Here is a 24,562-nt window from a genome sequence, read left to right as displayed (position 1 = left end):
AACAATTCAATATTTAAATTATAAAATTACATTTTTTGGGTATCCTTTTGTTGCACTGTCTGTTTAAAATTAATCGAAGCATCAGACAAAAAAAGCTTCTGACTCTTCAGGTTTAAAAAATATAATATTTTGATTAAGGTCAAAATATAATATTTGTAAACCTGAAGAGTCAGTGCCAGTGCCTAGTGCTGCGTACCTGGACTCACATTCAGGTTCAGGTCCGGACTCAAGTCCAGAGGTTCAGGTTCAGGTCCGGACTTATAAGTCCGGACCTGAACCCATGGCTTGTGTCAAGTTGTGTGAGCAACTAAATTGAACTTATTGTGAGCTAATTATCAATTGAAAATAAACTCATAATCAACTCAAATTCAAACTCGTCAGGTTTATTGTGCTCCCTTCCAACTTGTGTCTAAATTTCTCTACAAAGTACAAATGTAAAAAAAACACTTTTTGCCACTTAGTCTACAAATGACTTATGACAGCAACTGCAGTGAACTACTACAAAGTTCAAACATTTATTTCATTTACCAAACTAAAGTAACCAAACAGTCCCTGAGCTGACTGAGCCTAAATCCCTAAAACTTTGCTGAAAGGTAGTGTAGAGTAGACTATATGCATTACACTGTTACACACCTACTATACAGTATACACTGTAGTAACTGTACAGTCAGAGTGTACTGTACTGTCTGTACACCATGTATTTTCTACAACTCTACATGTATCCATTATACAGTACATACTACATACATAGTGATGTACATACATACATACCATTTTGATACAAATGTCATACATAGTTAACTTAAGCATCTATCATCTATGTCACTCGGACAGTGAGGAGAATGTGGACTGTCAAGACTCAAGACTCAATATGCAAGAGTACAAGTCTATGTGTTCTTGTTCAAGAACAACAGCATATTGACATTGTCTGGGTGAAGTGTTGCTCTTTCGGCAGACACTATATAACACATCGCTAGCTTCCCTTGACATCACACAGATCTCGTGAGCAGTTGCGGTATTTTGCGAGACTTTGTGAGATTAGTAATGGCCGCCATATCAGAAGCCGACATGATGTTTTTCTTCTTTTCTCAGCGCAGATTTCTCGATCTATGGAAGGTTTTAGATGGTTTAGAACAAAAAGGAGGATATACGTAAGTGCTAGTTTTTTTTTGCAAGTCCAAGTACCGGTTGCCGACGTTCCGGTTTTAACCGGACTTGAACCGAAACTTTCTACAAGTCCAGTACCGGTTCGGCGTACTGGTAAGCAGCCCTACCAGTGCTTCACCAGCCATGACATGAACCTCACTGCACGTCACATCAGACGCTTATATAGACATTAGTGTTGTCACGATACCAACATTTTGGTTTCGATACCGATAGCAAGTCAAGAATTGCGATTCCGATTCTTTTTCAATACTTTTCTTTTATTATTTTCATGATCAACAAAATTGTAGTTTATCTGTTAAGTGTTTTCTTACAACATGGTCTCTTCTTTATACTTGAGTTTATGTAATTTCTTTCATAGTTAACTTTATATTTTATTAACATGTAATAGTACAGTAATATAAATAATTATTGACAAAAGGTACATTGCAGATGTTAGCCACATTGGTAAGTTAGCTAAAAAGATAGCCATATTAGACAGTTATCATTGCCATTAATTGCCTCGTCAAACTACGAAAACGTTCGTTTGTCACAAAATAAATTACACTTGCTTGACTTAGATTTGAGGGCATGGGCTTGAGCATGATATAATTATGTATCTATCACATTCGCTAACCTGTCTGTCTTTAAATTCTTTAAACAGCTCTGGATGCCGGTCGGCGAGGTGCTTAGCCAAGTTTGATGTGTTGGCTTCCTTGGTTTGCAGGGATCTAAATCATTTCTTATACCTCATTCACACCAACGGTGTTTCAGGGCCGGTTCGGAGCTGGAGCTTGGAAAGCACCGGGTTTTCCTCTTCACACTGCAGCGGAGCAGCCTCTTAGCTCCGGAATCCGGTTCATTTTGAGCACCAAAAAATTGTCCGGCCAGAGGAAAAGCAACACATACGTCACGCCTACGTCGAGGCGGGGCAGGGGCAGGGGCGGGATCAACTCCTGAACAACAACAAAAAGCCGGCATTTTATCCAGTTTGTACACAACGATGGAGAAACTTAACAAGCAGCAGTGGTCCACTGAAGAGACCAGATACCTACTGGGAATCTGGTCTTCCGAAAAGGTACAGAGGAAGCTGGAGCACAATCGGCCATTGTTGTTGTTGTCGGTGTCAGCTGTGAGGGGTTTCCGCGCGGTTTGGCTTTATGAAGCAGGCACGCAAACGGTTACGTCATGACGCAAACGATGATTGGAAGCAGAGCGTTGAACACACACGGCTCTTATTAAAACATCGCTTTCTCACCGGAGTACTTTCCCCGTCATTCTTAAAGTACCAATACTAATGAAACGGAGGAACCGTAACGTTTTTAACGGCAGGGTATCGCGGTACCTTTCAAGTATCGGTACACCGTGCAACACTAATAGACATCTACGTTTTTTGTGCCCCACCACTTTTGTACATATAAAAACGCCACTGCTAATGCGGACATGAATATATGTCCCACATTTCATGGCAATCTAACTAGTAGTTAATTGGTAGGGGTGCACCGAATGGGAAATTCTTGGCCGAAACCGATACCGAAAATAGGAAACAGTTGGCCGAAAACCGAATGCCGAAAGGCCGAAAATGATTAATAGAAATATATATATATATATAATGTATACATTTTTTACCAATGTTGTTCAGCTACCTGATTATGGAAAAAGACATGATTATGGCAAAACTTAACTTAAATAATAATCACTATTATGGGTCCATAAAACATTTATTCAGCACTTTTGAATGCATACAGTACATTAATTCCAAGTCAAGTGCATTTTCTTTTCTCTGTAGGATAACTACAACAAAGTGCATTCAGAACAAAGCCAAGGTGCTCTAAAACTACATAAACATCTAGGCCAGTAGGCCTACAACAAAATAGTGTAAATAAAGACTCTAACAGCCAGGCCTTCAACAACAACAAATGCACCTATAAGTTTGGTAACCTAACGTGTTGTTGTGATGACGTAATCAAAATGCGGCGACAAGCACGGCGCGCGACCATGCTCGCGGCTGGCTCACAGCCAACATGTCTGCCGCTTGGAGATATTTCAAAATATCAGAGAAAGAGGCGCGGATTGCGATTTGTAAAACGTGTTCAGCTGACATTTCTCGAGGGGGTGTAACTGCAAAGACTTTCATCACTTTGGGATTATTCCACCACTTGAAATCAAAACACCCGGACAAATATGCGGAGTATGATCAACGTAACCCTGTTCTCTGACATTCAGTGATATTGTTTCAGTGCTAAAACCCTTTCGGCCGAAAGGGCCTTTTTAACAATTTTCGGCCGATAAGTTTCGGTGGCCGAATATTCGGTGCATCCCTATTAATTGGTCTAATAGTTGTTAATCTGTTAAAACAGTCAACCTGCTGGAGGTGCTAGCTCGAGTCAAAATAAGAGGAACAACAAATTAGTATGGTTCATCCTCTGGAAAATGTAAACATCTTTACTAAGTTTACTGCAGTAGTATTGAGGTATTTGCTCTTTACAGTTAATAAACTGCACCAGACACATATATCTATCCACACAAACCACAAACAAAACAAATCCTAGCTCTGTACTCTGTATCTATTGGCCGATAGATGGGGACTGCTGCAGAAAGGAGCCATTTCCATAGACCCCCATGTTAAAATGCCCAGCTTTACAGCAGAAATAAACATGTTTCTACCCCTGACTGCAATACAAATTATTATGGATATAGTTAGATTCCACCTTCATGACATTATTTCTTTTATTAACACACCCCTTTTAGTTATATTAAGTCTTAAAGCTTTTGCATAAATTAGGGCGTGGTCACCTTGAGTGACAGGTCTCTGCAGTGACTGGTGCTTCTAGCTTTCTGTCCCTCTGCTAGCGCCGTGTTATGCATGCCCACTGCACCTCGCGGGAGCACGCACAGTAACATAAGAAGGTAACAGCAAAAAAGAGTGGCGAAGTCCCTCCCCTTCCGGGGGAGCTCCATGGGACCTTATTTATGAAAAATTATGTATTGAAGTCAATGGAGGGATAAAGATTATCTTTCGATCCTGTTTGAATTGTTCCACGAATTACACAGATGTTTGTCAATTTAAAAGATAATTTTGCGAGTCAAAAAAAAAAAATGTGTCGTAAAACTGTGAAGTAACACATTTGTTTGTGTGAAACGCTTAATGAACTACATCTCTGGTCTCGCAGACTCTCACAACAACACACGTCACCAAGATGGCCGTCACTATTGTCTTGTTAAAAAAGCGATTGACTACCCTCACTATCAACATATCCAGAAGAATCACATGCAAAGCTGCCTGCCTGCGTGCCTTCCTTCCTTTGATTCTCTCTGAACTGCCTGATCTTTTTAATGTTTAATGTCAACCATTTGTGCAGATAGCATGAATTAGAACAGATTGCCGGTGCTAATGTAGCGTTAGCGTTAGCATTTCTCCCCCGGGCTTAAATGGTGTATTATAGAATGATCACACCGGTGTGACAGTACTCTTCAAAGGGTTCGCGAAATATGACTACTACTCTTACTGTTTAACATTTTGGGTTACTTGATGTTACTTCATGTTAAGGCTAATACAAATTACAAGGCTAAGGCTAAGACTGTAATGCTAACTAACGTGCTTGCTACTAGCTAGATAGCTAACTTGATCCAGCCAGCCACTCCTGGTCCTTTCATCAGACGGGAAGCGAAAGCACGAGCAATACCCATTGCTGGTATGATTACAGCCTGGTACTAAGCACACAGGAATCTTGTTAAAGTTATCTTATCTTAGCTATCTCTTATATTTAGGAAAACAATTGTGACATCAGTTATGACATCTTACGCGACTCTGGGATTTGTAGTCTTTCTAGTTGGGTATTTTTCATAGTCTTATATTTCAACAGTTTTACGACAAACTGTGACTTTTTTGACATGGAAATTATTTTTTAAGATTGACAAACATCATATGTGTTATTCGTGGCACAATTTAAACGGGATCGAAAGATACGTTTTCTCTCTCCATTGACTTCAATACATAGTTTTTCCGAAATAAGGTCCCATGGTCCGGAAGTAGTTACAGTATATATACAAAAAAATCATGCAAAAATGTGAATCTTTGCTGGGTCCACTGTTGAATTTACCACATATTATATATTTTAGAAACCTGAAGGCATTTATAGATTTGTATACAAGTATTATCCCAAAACTCAATACCTTAGGTTATTATTGAAAGTGTTGCTGAATAGTTTCATGTTCACTTACGTCAGTGTTTCTCAAACTTTTTCATATACCAAGGACCACTTAACCAATAAAAAAACACTCGCGGACCACCTAACTCCACAAATATCCCAAATCACATCGTTTTTCTAGAACAAATTACAAATCACCTGAAAATGGTACAAACAAGTGACAACATGTGTGATGAAGGTGTTGCGCTGGGCTATATCATGCAATTGGAAATTAAACTTAAGCTCGCTCCATTGCGGAAAACTTAAATTCATTTATTTATTTCAAATGTGAAATTTTACCAATATTCTCACGGACCACTAGGGGGAGCTCACGGACCACCAGTGGTCCGCGGACCACACTTTGAGAAGCACTGACTTACGTAAAACATGAAGACCGGGAGCAACAGACGGCTAGCATTAGGGGTGGGCGGATCGATCCCAAAATATCGATACTTCCGATATTACGTTACGTTTCAAAATATCGATACTAGAGCCAATAGGATCAATACTTTTATACTTTTTTTCCCGTCTCCTCTACTCGTCAATTTCTTCAAAAAACTATGTGCAGGCGAACACAAGTATAGAGTGGCGAAGTCCCTCCCCTTCCGGTGGACCTCCATGGGACCTTATATCGGAAAAATTATGTATTGAAGTCAATGAAAGATTATCTTTCGATCCCGTTTGAATTGTGCCACGAATTACACATATGATGTTTGTCAATTTAAAAGATAATTTTGCAAGTCAAAAAAATTAAAATGTCTCGTAAAACTGTGAAGTTACACATTTCTTTGTGTGAAGCGCTCAATGAACTACAATTCTGGTCTTGCACACGTCACCAACACCAAGATGGCCGTCACGTTGGTACATTTCACCTCTTTCTTTCAGAATGAGGTGAAAAGTATTGAAAGAGGTGAAAATCACTACAAGTCTGGGCATGTTGAGAGCTGTACATACGAAAAAGGGGAGTTAGTCGGTTCCGTAAGAGCCAGCATGCGGGACCGGCTTTACAAGGTTTCGGTGAGTAACATGAGTGTAATGTGTAACGTTAATGTCAGCTAGCTAACCTTAGCTAACAAGGTACACTCTCGTGTTTTGTTTTAGTTGCTCTTCGAGAACGAGCAAGAGGTACTATTACTGGTATGATAACAACCTGGTACAAAGCACACAGGCATCTTGTTAAAGTAAGTAAGTACAGTAAGTAAATGTATTTTTAGCTATCTGGAGGGTATACATCAGTTATGACAGCACTTACGCGACTCTGGGATTTGTAGTCTTTCTAGTTGCGTATTTTTCATAGTCTTATATTTCAACAGTTTTAAGACAAACTTTGAATTTTTTGACATGGAAATGATTTTTTGAGATTGAAAAACAACATATGTGTAATTCATGGCACAATTCAAACGGGATCAAAAGATAAGTTTTCTCTCTCCATTGACTTCAATGTATTATCATTTCGGAAAAAGGTCACATGATGCGGAAGTAAGTGGGCGTGACTTCGCCACTCTATGCTCTTTTCTTCTCTCTCCACTGCTGTCCTCCTCTCCTTGAGGCTCGCGCACGCGCAGCGCGCTCCCTGCCTGAACGCCGATTATTGTGATATATTTATTTTAATGTCACCTTATATATATTCGTGTGTGTTAAATTTGAAGGGACAAAGTACATTTTTCCTCTTTTAAATATAGCGCAATAGTCTTTTCTTCCACTTTTATGTGTAATCAAAAGGGTGTTTTTTTGGCTATCTGTGGTTAGGCATAATACAAATGACCTTTGACATCTGCTTTGCAGTTCCCAGAATATCAGGAAAGTGTTAGGGTCTCTCTGTTAATCATCCATGGTTTTTGCAAATAACAGGGGAATTCCCAGATACATTTTCAAATATAATGCAGTTAAAGTCCTGTTAATTAGTGATTCATGTCCAGCATGCATTAGTTAAGAAACGATAAGGATGTTGGGGTGTTGAAATGTGCGTTTCCTGCAAGACTCTTATCAGATCAGGAGATGATTGGGTCACACACAAGCAGTGTTGGGCAAGTTACTTCCAAAATGTAATATATTACATATTACTTATTACTCTCTTTTGAAAGTAATAAGTTACATTACAATATTACTGTCTCTGAAATGTAATGAGTTACACTACTTTAGTTACTTTTTAGTTACTTTCACCAAAATAACCGCAAAAGAATAGCTAGGTATTTTAAATGCTAAAATGTAGTTTAGTGCAGCTCATTATGCATCCAGTGAAGGGCAATGTGGTATAGCATAACAACTGTGTAGGCCCTTAAGGCTACTAACAACTTGTATTACACGGCTTAGTGGAATACTCCATTCTGATTGTAAATTCTTAACATGTGACACGTTGTTAATACAGCAGTACAGACCGCTGTCAAGGACTATAATGAAGGTTAACATATTGTAAATCAAGGCAAATATTATTTAAACCATGCTCATGGTTTGAAATGGCAAACATTGAAAGGCAATTATTATTAAAACCATGTAGCCTCATCACCTTGGTCCCATCATATACGCTGGGAAGAGAATATTTACTGTGCTTGAAAACTGGTATCACATCATCATGTGAGGTTGACTTTGTGACCTGGAGAACATTTCAGCTGCAACATCAGCTCGTTTATAATAAGCTTGGGATATGAGATATTTTTGTAGCCATTCGTGGTGAAGGCATCTGTGCTATTGTATGCATTATTTTTGACCCAACATTTCTCCAGGCATGTCAGAATATGGTACTATTTTCACATGAATATTCTAGCCATTGTCTATTTTTATACCACGAGCTGCAAAATGACCGCCTTACCCCACTGTACAGGCGGGTAGTTGTTTAGATATACCTGGCACCTGCGGGCCGCAGAGGGGCGGCGTAGTTTCGGGCGACGAAGACTGCTGCTCCGGAGCCGGCGAGTCAGGCGGGAGTAAGCTAGTGTCCACAACGGAGGGTAACGTGATGTCCGCATCTGACCTGTTGCTACTGTCTGCAGTAGATGTAGTGTTGCTGGCGTTTAGTGATGGTTGCTTTAACCATTTTCGTATAAATGATTATCCACAGATCAGATGTGTGTCACTGCTGTGGAAGCACTTTGGAAATGATGCACGCGCAGCGGAGCAGGTCACGCGCACCTGACACAATTTGTTGTTAGTATTTTTGGCTACGTTCTCTTTTTTGAATGGTTGCATAACGTTCAACTTCCCCGAAGATCTCGACGCGAAGCCTGAAGGGTAAACACCAGGTTTACTAATCTACCCGCATAATTTGTCCGGTGTCGGAATGTCTCGCTATGTTAGTACATTCTTAAAAAACAAAACACCATTTAATTTCGGGTTAAAATGTGTTGTAACTGCGTTACTGAGCATTGTAACGGGTAATATATTACCCAAATTTCATTAGTAATGCGTTACATTACTTCGTTACAGCAAAAAGTAATATATTACTGTAACGCCGTTACTTTTGTAACGCGTTACACCCAACACTGCACACAAGTTAGAGAGACAATGGTCCTTCTGATTCTAAAGTAAGCTGACTTTGGGGTGAAGGGAAGTTCAGGGAAGGCCTTAGGCCATGGGAACAGTTAAGCTTTGTTATTTACCTAATCCTAAAGATGTCATGAGACGATGACGTTTGGATATTTACAAATATGGCTTTCAGAGGGGAAACATGTGACTGTTGTGTGATAAGATACATGATAGGATGTGTGTGTGTTGAAGATGTTTAGGGGGAATGAGTATGTGTCCTGTCAAAGAGTCCTCTGTCATGACTCCAAATCATTGATTGGGGGATCTGCCTAAGGGCAGAGGGACAAACACACACACACACACACACACACACACACACACACACACACACACACACACACACACACACACACACACACACACACACACACACACACACACACACACACACACACACACACACACACACACACACACACACACACACACACACACACACACACACACACACACACACACTGTGAGACAACAGATGGAATCAACAACTGCAGACTTACTACCTGGGGTCCCGCCCAGAAGGGAAACCGACCAATGGAACACTGCCAACTCACTGGCTAGCTCGCTCAGAAGTGAACTCGCCAATAACAAATAGCTAGGGAAGAGCAAGCGATAAAAACTCCTCCCCACCTGTGTATAAATGTTGTGATTATTTTGAAGATCGGCGCTCTTGTTTTTGACTTGCCGTTCCTGAGACGTGTCTCACACGGTGGTAGAACCTGAGCCCGGAGTACTCTGCAGAGTGCTTCGTGATTAGGTGATTAGGTGATTGGGTGATGTATTGTATGTTTTTACCATTAAAGCAGATTATTGTTTAACCCTTATCCTGGTGCTTTGACTTTTCCTTCTTTTAAAACAAACTCATAGAGGAACGCGCGAAGCAGAGATTCTGCCTCAACATTATCAAACTGACAGACAGCAGCCGGCAGGGCAGGACAGCAGCAGCCAGCGCCTCGCGAGTGCAACACACACACGCGTATGATGGCTGAGAGAAAGAGCAGCGTTGTGTGGAACAATTTCACAACTGGCAATTAAAACTTAACGAACTGTGATGTGTGCAAGAAGACAGTTCGCTACTCTGGCCACTTTGTATTGTTATTTTTCATGTTTGCACTTTAAATTTGCAAAAGTAAAACGTTTATTTGTCTATAAAAACTGTCCTGTCTTTATTCATGAAAATGAATTCAGATTTAGTCTATTTATGATGATTTCAGCTCAAAAATCATGTCATGCAGCTATCCCCTATATTAAAGTACATAAGACGCTTTTCATTTAACAAAGTATCGATATCGGTATCGGCGATACTGGCCCTGAAATACTTGGTATCTGATCGAATCCAGATTTTGTGGTATCGTCCACCCCTAGCTAGCATCACAGAGCATCACTGCTGAGTATGTTAGCTTAGCTTGTTCGCCTCAGCTAGCTCTGGAGCTTCCAGCTCGGTGGCAGCAGGTCCCGCCTAGGCTCCGCCTCTTTACCCTTATTTGGATCAGGCTGGAGCAGGTCATACATAAATGTGTGCAATAGCTGCTGAGACAAAGTGCAGTTATGGTGCCAGTGGCTCTGATCCCTCACAGAGCTGACAACGGGCCGGCCTCTCTCTTATTATTCCAGAGAACCAATGCCCCCGCTCAGCGCTGCAGCTTCTCCTCCAAGCAGATTCTCAGTGTAGCGGCCTGGCTGCTGGTCAACACTCCCTCCTTCTTCCGGGACCAGCTGGCCTCATCTCTAACTTACAGCCTCTCAGAGAGTTGGAACAGCACATTATAGTATTACAGCAGACACTCATTGGGTCACAAAGGGTGGCTCCCAGGGTTCCAAGGATTATATTGTCAGTTATTACTGTCATTTTAGTTTCTATTTAAGCATCGTTAACAACAACAATTTAGTTTTGCGGCTTGCAAGGTCAGGGTCATCTTCTTCTTCTTCTTCTCTTGGTCAGGGTCATTTTAGAACCATTATGCTTTTAAAGGTGGGGTAGGTAATTTTGGAGAAACCAGCTCGAGTGCGCTAGAATTTGAAAATACACAGCCGGAAAAAATCTGCCACTTCCTTACAGAGCCCCTCTTCCAACACACACGAACACGCACATGACCAATGAGGGCACGAGATAAGTTTGCACAGATGGAAGGCTGACAGGCAGGTAGGCATCCAGTTATTTTAGCAGGGCCGGCTAAAAGGATTGGTCGTGCTTTTTACATTACTACGGCTTCCACAGATGACATTTTGTAATGGATTTGTTGTCAAAGCACTTAAGATATTCATTGCTATCGGGATGTTAAGAGCATTCCATGGAATAAAACAAAAAGTGTATCTCAAGCCGGTTTCTCAAATTTACCTACCCCACCTTTAAGCTCACAATACTTTTTTTGACTACTAGTGCACTTCCTGTGTCCGTCTATAACACAGGGCTGTTCACCCCGCCCCGCTGCTGCACAGAGGGAGATGGTATGCTTTTCTATTTTCTATAAGTTTACTGATAATAATTGTGCCACATGTTGCACCTCTAGAATCCCACATACCAAGTGTGAACGGATGAACTGTTCAGAGATTGTTTATTTTCTCTTGTTCCTTTGCAAATAATTGTCACGGTGTTCTTATTTATTGAATTTCTTTGTACACACTGTTTTTCTGAACATTTTTAACAAATTATACCAGGGACAACATTGGCTATTGGTTATTTGTCCTCAGTGTCCTCAGCATGATGCGGGTCAGAGTTTAGCAAGAACTCCCGTTTTAACTGGGTTAAAGTATTTTATATAATTCATTCATATCCAGAATCAAATCTGAAGACATTTCCTGTAAATTAACTGTAATCAGATATGACAAATCAGATTACATTTGTTACATAAGAGGAATAGCTTTACCTGGCAGAGCTCTCAATTGATGCAACACATGAATACTGGACCCTTCACTCTTACAGCATTTCATGTCACACAACTAAAACGAACTGGTTTATTTTCAGGGAGCAGAAAATCCCAGCACAGTTTCTCTGCCAGAGAGTTGGTTTGGAACATGTGAGATAGCAACCCGCTGTGTTTTTCAGAATGGGTTTCTGCATTCTCTGCTTGTCAGTGGAAACATGAGGCTTTGCTGGCTCTATAAGAGGATCATTTTTTTAATCCATCAAAATCCATTGGCCTCTTTACAGTGGACTGTCTGCTACCAAGAGTTCTATGTAGGTTCTTTAAATTAGCGAAATAGATAAACTAATTTGAGTTGAAAACGCAGCCTTTTCTGGAAGATTCCTTGTGCCAAGCGTATAGAACATGAGAGAATTAACTCAAAATAAGAAGCTCCTGAGAATCCGCTGCTGTGGATAATGTTGAGCTGTGGAAAAAAATACATTCCTCAATTTCTCTTACTACCTTCCTGAAACCAATGCACCTGTATAACTTCACTGTTATTCATCATCCTCTGTAATTCTCTTGATAATTATTTACGTAATCTGTTCTTTGTCTGTCTTTTATTAGAGGCGTCACATAATGGTAAAGAAATACTGCTGACAAGATGAAGAATAGCCTTTGTCTTTACAGCAGTGCTGGTAGCAGAAAAGAAACAGAAACAAAGACGTCAGCTGCTTTCTGAAGCTCGTGACTTTCTCTAATGCAAAAAGTGGCCTTTAAGAATACTGCAGTGAGTTGGTGGCAAGATGAAGGCCAGGACTTGTGATTAGAATGCTGCACCAATTCAGGCTAGAAAATAAACAGTTAACAGCGGTTGGCAGAAAATAACTATAGTTGCCTTTAGCGTTTCCTTCAGTTCGAGAAAGAGTCTTTGTGCTCTCTGTGGATAAAGCTAAGGAAAAGGGCTGAGGGAACAGGACTCAGTAACTGGCCCGCTGCAAACCAGCACAATGAAGCTGGCTTTGAATAGACAGAGAACATGGCTCCCTGATGAAAGTCACTTCCTGCTACAGAGTCTGTATACAGTATACACTGGCTAAATAAAACCTACACATAACTACTGTACAAACAACCCAAATCAGACAAGATATGGCACGTATTTAGTACATATATAAGAAATGTATTAAATAGCTACCTATAATTAGAAAGCACATTTTTTGATTCGCAGAGTTTTTTGTCATATTTATATAGTACTTACTTTTTGGTAAAATTAGATTTATCTTTAGTTAATTATATAAAGGTTTTTCTTCAAATTTGTTAAGAACTTTTATTAAAAAATGTTTTAAATATTTCCTTTTTTTAAACTGAATTTAACGTGTTGTGTTTATGCATGAACCATTATACACTGAGAACAAATTAAACCAACAGTTTTGTCAGATGTTTTGTGTGACAGTGGAACACAAAATATGCATCAGTTCCCTAAATATTTTATTCATATAATTAGATATTATATATAATTATTGATTCAAACAAAATCGACCAAATCAAAAGAAGGTCTCAGCCTTTGTGTTTTTAAACTGCAGTGATGGTCTTGTGTGATTATGCGTAATAATGACTAAATAATAATACAAATCTTATAAAAAAGGTGTGTGTGTGTCGTGTGTGTGTGTGTGTGTGTGTGTGTGTGTGTGTGTGTGTGTGTGTGTGTGTGTGTGTGTGTGTGTGTGTGTGTGTGTGTGTGTGTGTGTGTGTGTGTGTGTGTGTGTGTGTGTGTGTGTATACTATATATATATATACACAATATTAACCCACAGCTGACCTGTTTTCAGTGTTTCAGTGGCTGGCAGTAAGCCGGCGAGCTGACTGGCTTCTGCTTGTCATGGTGCAGCTATTTCATGCCATGTCTGTGTGTGTGTGTGTGTGTGTGCTATGCCCTGCTGTCTGCTCAACAATACAGGCACGACAGCATCAGCACCAAACAGCTGTAAGACTCCCCAGGCTTGCTAAGGTTTCTGTCTCAACCTAAATCGTCTCTCTGTGACACAATTGTTTGTTTACGTATGTAGAGAGAAATCTAAATAGTGAGATTAGGACTCAGTTGTGGAAAGACAAATAAACATGCAGTGCTCTGAAACCCCTTGCAAAGCACTGAATCTAGATCACAGCAAAAATATAAAAAAGCAAACCAGTGTTAAGTGTGACATGGATCACAGACAGTATCATCATCTCACACAAACCAACAGGCTTCCCTGAACAATCACAGCCTCAGGAAACATGCGTTCATTTCTGCCACTGGATCTTCATCAATCCACCAGCCGCCATCATCCTCTGAACATTGCATAACAGCACAGAGATTAACCTCGAGAACCTGAACATTAATCCACCCTGACCTCTCCATTTCATTGAATTACCTTCTGTAATGATCATACAGTCTATGGCAGGGGTATTCAACTAAAATTCAACGAGGTCCAGTTAGAGAAAATCTTCCCATGCAAAGCTCCGGAACATCAAAATGTCTAAGTTGCTTTATGAATTAGTGTGATATATATTGAAGTAGCCTGCAGCTGTATCAACGTCTGCATGTAATCAACAACTGACTGCCAATCAAATAAAGAAAGTACAATTCATAAACAACAATATTTATTGTCAATTAACATTGAACTTATACAGATATACAGTAAATACTGTGGATGTGTGTAATGTTCCTCCTGGGCTGCATTTAAAAATAAAATAGAGAAAATAAATCAAATATCTTTTGAAAATATGTGCATCTTAAAAGTGCTTGATTTTAGATAAATCAAATAAAGTCTAGCAGCAGCTTGAGTTTCCCTTTTTCTTTGTTAACCGTTTCACATCATGACTTAACAGTTTCAGACGATTATAGAACAATATCAGTCTTTACACATCATAACAATTGAACAGTTTTAAAGTTTCTCTTTCTTTCCCTCTTATATTGCAGTCCCTCACTCACTTTTTTTTAATTCAGTGCGAGAATTGAGCTCGAGCTTGTCCTGCCAGGAGTTTAAATCTGGGCTGAAATGGTGTCAGGGCCATTCTCATACACACATGCAGGTGCTCATTGGTTAGCCTCGGTTAGCGTTCCCTACTTTAGTTTTAATTGTGATCCTGGTGGACTGATCATATTGGGCTCTGAGACTGCTCATTTGACCTCAGTTCTGACTTGAGATCGAATGCTTGGTCAAACACTTTGTGTTTTGTCCTATGGTGATGTTTTGGCACTTTTAATGAGCACCACGGTCTCTGAACAAATGAGACACACTGGCTCTGTGCTCCCAGTGGGCAGGATGAACATGAATGAGTCCACTCAGGGTTAAGAGCTCTGTTCTAGCTCTGTTCTCACTGTCCACTTTCCTCTTCTTGGAGAGCGCCATTGTGGAATTATGTGTCTCTCCCTGTCTGCCGCTAACACGCCTGTTCACTCTCCTCTCCGCTTCTCTCCCTGTATCGCTAATTATTCTCTTCACTCACTTTCCTCTCCGCTTCTCTCTGCCGCGCTCTCGTCTCTTCTTCTGTGTTTCTCTCCCTGTATCGTTCACTCATCTAATTAAAATAGAATCGCCCCGTTAAATTGAAATCCCCTATTAATGTATTGATTATAGATCCGGGTCCGTATAGGTCGGCGTCTGGGTCCGGACCGCGGTCCGCCTGTTGCCGACCCCTGGTCTATGGTAATGGTCTGCCACTTCCTTTGTGCAGGTTTCAAGAGGAAGCTTTCAATTTGTTTGTAACAGCTGTTTTCCTAAGATTAAGATAAATGAGTACACCCAAATTAAGGGACAGTCTGAAAATGATTCAGGTAAATTCCGCTGCAGCAGCAACAACAAATACAATCTGATGACAGGCCAATGCCCAAACCGGAGCTGTGTACAGCGAGGAACAAAGGAGCGAACCGGACGTAAAACGTTAAAGGTCTCCTGATTTAGTTTGTGAATGAATGCTTATTAGAGTTTCGGCTGGAGAGTGCGTGCGGACCTGTCTGTCAGATAACAGGCGTGTGTAAGTCCTGCATCTGTATGATACAAATGTGTGTAAAATGATACCGGGCGCTGTAATCACTCATCTGGTTACGTTATTACATTGACCACCACACCCCAAAAGAAAGGACGTATTATTGGCTTCCCCTAACTTCTTTCCCACTCCACGCTACTGAAACAATCTGCACTTTGAGGGACTTACTGTATAACCATAGTGCATTATATCTGCACATTTTCAAGGAATTGTATAACTTCAGTTACTTATAATCAGAATATATTATAATGTAACTATGGGAATTATAGTATGATTCATGCATTACCTTAAGTAATGATAAAATACTTTATGATTCATAATTATTGCTGAATAACTTTTTCTGAGACGTGTAACCATAATTAAGAACCTCTTAAGCCCCAAGCCTGTTTTCTTGTTTCAGGCTCGAAAATGACATTCCCAGAACAAATGACCATATCTTCCCTTCTAAAAGGGTTAAATTAATAATCTTTTTTCTCAAAGTAATGATAAACCTGTGAGTTGGATGTAGAAAAGTCAGAATCAATATAGATGTTTTTTATTTTAAAGAAAATTCAGATTGAACATGGTAAAATCTGTAAATTATAGTGTCTGTCCAAAAGATATGTTGTACTTATAGTGAAAACTAACCTTGGATGATGGGTTAGTATACTAAAAGCTTTAGGAATCCAAAGTACAACATATAATAGGTACCCTGTATCAAGATTGATGCAAAACAAGTGATATTTGACCTTTTTAGACAGATTTAGCAAAAAAACAACCTCTTCTGGGGCCATTTGGGTGGATTTTCCATATCTCTGGCCCCCCTTCTTCGATTTTGACATGTGACATCTCTTTCTGATCGTTAGAGCCAATAGAATCGAAGGGAAATCGTCCCGCACACACTCATGTTAAAAAAAAAAGATGGCGTCTTCGCGCATTCAATGAAGCTACAGAGCCTAGGAATGGCCTGCTCTACATTTTTAAAACGGAATTGCAGTTTTATTGCTTATAGATTATCAGAACATTTCAAAGGGAACACAGCCACATTGGATATTAACCTATGGATTAACTACATCATCGTTGTTATCGTTTTAATGCCATTGAAGACCAGTTTAGAGAGACCAGACAAAGACGAAGGTAAGCCATGTTAGCGTTGTGGGCTACCTAGCGCCACTTGTTCTGATGTACGTTTTTGTTGATAACGTCGCAAGTTTGTATCTTTCAGTGTTGAGGTGGGCACCGTTAGATTCTGTGTCTTTACGATCATAGACGATGTGTTGGATGTGCAGCTAGGATAAGTAATAAGGGAGCTAGGAGAGATTTTCGGTGCAGTAATAGGTTAGCATTTTTCGCTCGGGGCTAATTCAGAGGTTCACTGTTAGCATTGTGTTTTTTTTGAAGAAAAAAAATGAAAAAGATCAGTTAAATTAGTTTTTTCCCGTTATATGGATATAAAATATTCATAGTTTATTAAATATTATGGTTCCTTAGACGTTGTTTCCTGAAAATGACGCGATTTCGGCCCCGGAACCGGTCCCCGGGCCTAAGAGGTTTTAAAGGCCCAGTGAAGTGCATGTTTTTGCACCAAAATGAAATGGCAGTTTCATTCCTTACATATCATTGTGCCTGTTCATGGCTAAAATATTTTTTAATAATTCATCATTAATGAATTAATGAATTATTAATTTTGCCGTCTGAGCCTAACGGAAGTTGCAGACGATAGTGGCTGTGACGTCACAAGATGTACCCAGTTGCGATTGTAAACATGGCGGAGACTCTGGAAAGTGATACTAGTGTGAGAGAAATGATTGATTTGGACAGCTTTTCGGACAGGATAGATGAGGAAAGTGATCAATCTGGTGCACTTTGAGGGCAACATTAAGAGATTTATGGATACAGCTCTCAACACTCATATGAAACATATATTTCAATAATCAAAAAACATTGGAAGGATTTCTTAACCTATTTTATACAACTAATATTACATAGATGGAAATATTTGTTTACATAGATGACCAAACCCACTGAGATAACTTAGGCTACAGTTTACCTCCCTGACCTGACGTTATCTCTCTCAGTCCCACAGGAGAGCACTCTCCCTCTCCTTACGGTACGTCTACACTACAGGCATCAAAAAATGCTTTCAACGCTTCGCCCATTCACTTGAATGGGGTGACGTAGAAGATTTTGAATCTTCGCCGAACTGCATTGTGGGGAGCATGGCATGGCTTTGCAAGCATCACGAGCATCTATCGGCATCAAAAGTTGAACAATGTTCAACTTTTGAGGCTCGATGCTTGGCATCAGCCAATCAAATTCCGTTTATGCAAATCCCGCCAGTGCAAGCTCAGCCAATCCAACCGCGTGCAAGCTGGGAGAGCCAGACCGCAGTTCATTTCCTCATATTCCAAACGAGATATTACGGTAGCAAATCACCCGGTTCTTTACGACCGGAACTATTTACCGGGATACAAACCGGAGGAACCAGGCATGGAGGGAGGTGGCAGAGACAGTGGGTGAAACTGATAGTTTTTTCGCCTGTTTGGAGAGTTTATATCCAGTTTACTTCGTTTTAACATTGCTATTGCTCTGTATGTCGGGGGCGGGAGATTCATGTGATTGGTTGCTCGCAAAAAATCGCCAAGCTTCAGACACGCCCAGCTTCAAGATTTTTTCATGCCTGTAGTGTAGATGGGCCTTTTTGATGCCTGTAGTGTAGACGTACCGAAACAGCTAATCTCCGTTAGCTCCGAGCTAGCACCAGATGCTAACAACAACCCTGTAACTCTCTCAGTCTCTCTTTCTCTCTCTCTCGAATCGACCAGTGGCCTTTATTTATCATGATCAATCAAAGAATCTACAAAACAATGACACCAGCCAGGCTCACCTTCATCTTTTGGGAACAGAAACATCGCCACTTCGGCAGACTTGACATTACTACAGCCAGCGGCAATGCATCGTTTCCCCTGTGTTTTTCATCCCTCTTTCTTCACTGTCGCCTCCATTGTCAGGTTTTCTCGATTGGCAATCACTTCCAGTCGACTCCGACACACTTTCCAGGAAAATACTAGCTCAAAAACGTTGAGAAATTCGACTTTGAAAAAGAGAAAAAATTAACGGTGGTGAATGTAAACAGTGCGGCGGCGTCCATCTCGTGACGTCACGCAGTAGATCGCAAGCCACGCCCACGAAGGCGAAGGTCGACTGCAGATTTCCCCGGAAAATTCAAAACTCGTCAAATTCGTTGCTATTCCAACATCTTTTGATATGGGTTCCAATGGACAATTTTGGTCATTACTATACGTATTAGCATAACAGATCATGCACAGGTGCACACTTCACAGGGTCTTTAAAGAGTGCATTCATTTTTGAATGCACTGCAAGTGTGTTTCAAATGCGTCATAAGGGCGTCATAGAAAGGTGTTGCAGCAGTACATTAACATTATTAATTATACATTTCAAAGTGTTACTGAATTTAAAAATTGTGGAGGGTGTTGCAGTTTTTCTCTTACTCATGGAGTGGGTCCACATAAAAATATTACTAGTACTAAAGAGGGTTTCTCTTCTATTTTTGTAATAATGTTTTGTGAACATTCTCACCTGACAGCAGAAGGATTGATGTAGAGGCATTTATATCATGCAAAATGATAACGACCTGTTCGGATGATTAGGAGAACAAGTGAAAAGTATTTATACACCGGTGGAGAGTAATGGCAATCAAGTGTGATACTTAAGTTTTATTTTAAAGTACTTGTAATTATTTACAGTATTTCATTCACACCGGGCGCGATGCGATGTTTGGGGGCGGCGCGATTACATGTAAAGTCAATGCAGAAATGCGGACAGACGCGAATTCGCTTCGGTGTGAACGCAGCATAAGTAAGATTTTGATTGCAGGACTTTTACTTGGAGTTTTTTTATATATTTATATTTAGTTTTGCTAAGTATCTCTTCAAACCTCTGGATGTATAAAGTATAACACATGTTGACCCTGTGACCCTCCATGGACAGACTGACAGGGTGACTCACGTGTAGGAGCTGTCCCCGGTGATCTCCTCTCGGATCTGCCTGTTCACAGCATCCGCCGGCCTCCCCCGGCCCTCCCCATCCCCCTTCAGGACCACAGTCTTCTGCCCCTCGGGTTTCTTCTGCCCCTCCGGTTTCTTCTGCCCCTCCGTTTTCTTCTGCCCCTCCGGTTTGCTGGCCTTCTTCTTGGTCTCCAGCAGAGACCAAGAGTCCTTCTCCTGCACCTGGTCGGCGATAGCGCTCTTCTCCACCCCGCTGTCCGCCTCCACCTGGTGTTTGGAGTGCCGGGGCCTCTCCGGAGCACGCTCCCCGGCGGCGGGCTTAGGTATCCAGGGGTGGTCGGACTTTTTGGGGATAGGCCAGGGTTTGTAGTCCTTCTGGTACTGGGTCACGCTGTTGAACGGTGTTTCCGGCTCATGGTACTCGTTCTTGGGTTTACAGCTCGGTTCGGGTCGCACGTTCCAGTGCTTAAAGTCCTCGCGCATTACCGAGCTGCACACGCGCTCCTCGGACACGCACCTCCGCGGGGGGCGCGCGGCTGGCTTGGTGCGAGGTGTTGTGCGAGACGGCTGCGTATCTATGGTGACCCGGGCCTGGTGCGCGTGCAGCGGCGGCTGCAGCTGGATGTGCTGCAGCTCCGATGCGTCCGTGTACTTGGTGAAAACCAGAGGCACCGCAATGTCGGCCTTATCCAGCTGGTTCCAGAAGCGGGCCATGCAGCACGCCCTGCTGATACAGGGCCACGCCATGGTGGGCTGTACGGAGCTCCACTACAATGCACTGTGCAGGGGCCAAACAGAAGAAAATATGTCTCCTGAGCTGAGTGAAACGAGATGTCCCTGCGTCAGGCTGCAAGGAGGCCACCGACACCTTTTGACGTTAGATGAGGTTAATCAGTAAATCCATTTTGCATCTAAAATAGACAGATTTATTTTACTCCAAAAAAAAACGTTGCGTACTGCCGTGTTCTCAGCTGCTGTCGGTCCCTCTCTGTCCGCTACATCACTCCCTGGCAGGACTGCAACGGAAAACAGCCCCGCCCTCCTCCTCAGCATCCACAGACACAGGAGGATCCGGCGAGGAAAATGAGTCCATCAGCGAGAATAACAATGGACTTCCGGTTTATCCCCCATTGTAAACGCTTTAATAACGCTCTTTTTAAATGGTCTTATTATAAATAGCACACAACAAGATAGCATTATAATATATATTGGCTATATTTTATTATATTCTATGCACATTCTCTTCACGTCGCATATCTGAAGGCATTGACCCGTGCTTTTATTTTGAAATTGGACCATTCATTTCTGCTATAACGCTGCTGAACATGGTGAGCTTGACGTAAATTAGGTGTTTTTTTCTTCGCTCACTGCGTATCGTTTCGCCATCACTTTTCTACTGTTTCTCTGAACGTGTGGATATGTGTATAACATTAGATACAACTAGAATTAGAAAATCAGTGGTCAGAAAAGAGGAGAATATATCTGCCTGATCAAATAAATATGAAAATAAATAAATGTATAGCTCAGGAAGAAATATAAAATAACACCAAGAAAAAATACATATTAGATGAATCTGTAGTAATAAGGAAAACTTTGCCATTTATTTGTTAAGTATACATGGAAGTATAAAGTATAGTACTCATATTTCCATCATGTGTATTAAGATAATAAAAGCCATAAAAAGGGCCACACTGTTAAATGTTATCGACTGACTCATGCAAAATTGCCTTTGTGACAAAGACATTGCTTGCAGACTGGGCAGCAAGTAAAACATATGAATAATGCCGACTCATTACACACCCTGACGGGGACTGCATTTCTACGACATCTGACAGACAAGTACATCATCTATAGAGGGCTTCATAATGAAGTATGACAGCTTACTCATGTTTTCTTAAAGTTGAATGCATTTGTTCCACTGGTGCGGGTGAAACATTAACTCACTGACTGATAAGGTTACAAGGTTCATTTATTATCATTCTGCAACACAGCTGTGCACAAAATATGTGAGGTGCATCCTGTTCATGCTACACAAGAAGAACAACATGGAGGGTGATCTGAACAGACTTACAGCCTGAGAGAAGCTGCTCTGCTGTCTGGTGGGACGTACTGATGGATTACTGAACAGGCCTAGGACATAATGATGTACCAAACCAGGAAGAAACACAAAAATAGCACCAAAAATCACAGCGCAACTATAAAGAGATGCAAAGCAACTGCTAGAATACACACAATAGCTTGAAAGGGGGAAAAACAGCCGTAAAGAGAAACAAAATGACAACAAAGAGAAAAAGTGAGCAGAAGGAGACCATAATGAACACAAAAAGAGACACACAACATGACTGAAAAGACACACAAAAAGACTCCAAAATGAAACTAAATTACCACAAATTAACAAAATAAGACACAAAAATACGAGAAAAACAACACAAAGAAACACAAAATTATTTACAAAAAATGAAATACAAAATGACCACGAAGAGACAAAATGAATACTAAAAGAAAACACATGATAGTAAAATGACATAACACCAAATGGCCAAAATGATAAATACATCAAATTAGTAAAAAGAAGTACAAAAATAAGCAAAGAAAAACAATAAGAATTCAACAAGACAGACACGCCCACAAAGACACAAAACATCAAAAATAAAACAAAATGACACAAAGCAACAAAAGGGACAAATATAACACTAAGACACACAAAATAATAAATACAAATCGGGTAAAATAAATTCAGCAGAGACACATAATGGCTACAAAGAGACACAAAATGACCATGATATGATTGCGCAAGAACAAAGAGACCAAACACAAAGCAGTTCTGAGAAGATAAACAATAAAAATAATTCACACAGCTCAAGTGTGAGTCCGGTTCTTCTAGATGCTGGGGCCTTTTGCATGTCTGCTCCAAGGACCCATTGTCTCATTATCAGCCTGCGGTGCTGTGACAGTGAACACGTCTGTGTCTCTGGTCAGAGGGCAGCAGGGGGAGCAGGCTGCTGCTGCTGGGGTGCATGTCGTCTCAGTAGATGAGAACCAATGATGTTCTGGACTGTTTGAATCACACACTGCAGAGATCAAGTGTTTGGGGGGTTATTAGATAATCTGCGAATACATATACATGTATTAGGATGCAATCAAAGGGCAAATTGTAATGGATTAACATAAATCTGTTTATTGCCCCAATAAACACCTCCACATCTCCTGTGAGCTTTTTCCTTATTCCATCATAGAATAGGAATAGTAGCACTGGACAAATTGCAACAGCTGCATCTGGGTATTTCTAAGTATGGATTCGGGTCAAAGGTAAAGCATAAACTTTCACCCACACTGTCATGCACACACCACATATAGGCCTGGTTTAGGAGCTTTCCAAATCTACAAGAACACTAACTAAAACACATTTAAAATAATTCACAACGAGGCTATGTGAGCGGTACAGTCTTATCTTTCTGGCTATGTGTTAGCATGAGGTGCAGGGACATTATTGCTCAACCATGCTGGGGCTGCCTTCAGAAATGTACATAGATCAATACATTACACTGTGATGCTAGCAGCGTGACAGTTAAAAAAGTTAAAAAATATATAACTCTTCTCTCTTCCACTGAGCTGTGGCAGTCCTCTTCCTCTGAGTTATGCTTACGGTCATGTTTCCAGCAGGTCAAAAGTCAGATAAAGACATGGATTGTCAAATCAAACCCTATTTTGAGTGTGAGATAAGGCAGTCAATATGAGGTGATGGTGGAGAGCTGAGGAGGACAGACTTTGGACCCACTTCACTTCTTCGACTTCTTCTCCACCGGCTGCAGCCTCGGTTTTTATCTCTCTTCTCTCATGAACAACATGAAGGTTGATTTTGCCCCCCTGGAAATCCCCCTTCAGAGGAGACTGCAGACGGCTGCCGTGGCGCAGTGGGTCTTCTCCTTCATTGGCCTGGGTGAGTGTGCATGTTTAAATGTGTGCCTAACATATGGATATGATACTGATAGTAACGGACTGCTAATCAAATAAACAACTCCGTTTTGTTTCTTTACAATAAGTGTTAAAACATGTTGTTTCTTGTAAAGTGTTAGTTAATGTGAGTGTTAGAGAACTGTTGTCACATTTGCACGAACTGCTGGATGGCCAGAAGAGGGAGCTAGTTTGAGTTTGTTCTAAAACCAGTTGCTATAGTGGTGCTGTGATGATCTGTAGGCTGACACGGAAGTTAGCATCACAAGGGTTACCTCAACAAAAAGCATTGGGATTTTTTAATTGGATTTTAGAATATTGCCGGAAAAAATATCTGTGGCAACGTTCATTTTACTAACCCTAACCTAGACCACCTTTTTATAGTTGAACTAAAGCCTAAATGCAAATCGCAAGAAGTAGGCTAGCTCAATCTTACAAACAAACTAATCGCAGTTGCATGACATGACATCACAACCACTAAGCTAAAGGTGGATAATGTTGGGCGTGATGATTTTTAGGGGCTCCCCCTAGATACTCGTTAGCAACAGCCCACCAGTGGGGTATTTACTGACGTATTGTTTTTCGTAGAACAAAAACAAGAACATTCTATAAGCTTGTGTTAAACACAGACCTTATTTCATGAATTTAACAAAAAACTGATTCAAATAACCATTGACTGCAAGTCAAGGGAACCCAGAATTGCTAAAATGCTAACTAATTTCCGGTTTTAGGAATAATTCCTGCAGAACTCAGTGTTTCCCCTAGGATGGAGTCATAGCAGCGGTGCTAAGGCACGTGGGCCCAGCATAATGTGAGCGCGGAGCGCGTGGAATTTTTTAGTGTGTGCGCGTGCGAAATGCGCCCTGCCAATTTG

General features: G+C 40.9%; 2 protein-coding genes across 5 annotated transcripts in view; one reads left to right on the top strand and one right to left on the bottom strand.

The window, feature by feature from the left end:
- Positions 1-21,040, bottom strand: part of map6a (microtubule-associated protein 6a) — a 41,050-nt gene extending 20,010 nt beyond the window's left edge. Inside the window, exon 1 of one of the 4 annotated variants that reach the window (XM_079651655.1) lies at positions 19,736-21,040. In XM_079651655.1, coding sequence (XP_079507781.1) covers positions 19,736-20,481 — 746 coding nt within the window. In that variant the 5' untranslated portion in view covers positions 20,482-21,040. The remainder of the gene's footprint in view (positions 1-19,735) is intronic. The other 3 variants (XM_079651657.1, XM_079651656.1, XM_079651658.1) reach the window with 3 other exon arrangements.
- Positions 21,041-23,302: 2,262 nt separating this feature from the next.
- mogat2 (monoacylglycerol O-acyltransferase 2) overlaps positions 23,303-24,562 on the top strand; it is a 31,755-nt gene continuing 30,495 nt past the window's right edge. The window contains exon 1 of the mRNA XM_079651663.1: positions 23,303-23,674. Coding sequence (XP_079507789.1) covers positions 23,572-23,674 — 103 coding nt within the window. The 5' untranslated portion in view covers positions 23,303-23,571. The remainder of the gene's footprint in view (positions 23,675-24,562) is intronic.

This window comes from Notothenia rossii (genome assembly GCF_949606895.1).
Source record: "Notothenia rossii genome assembly, chromosome: 9".
In the NCBI taxonomy this organism is placed as follows: domain Eukaryota; kingdom Metazoa; phylum Chordata; class Actinopteri; order Perciformes; family Nototheniidae; genus Notothenia; species Notothenia rossii.
Note: the sequence above shows the minus strand (reverse complement) of the source record. Positions and strands in the feature narration are given on the sequence as shown.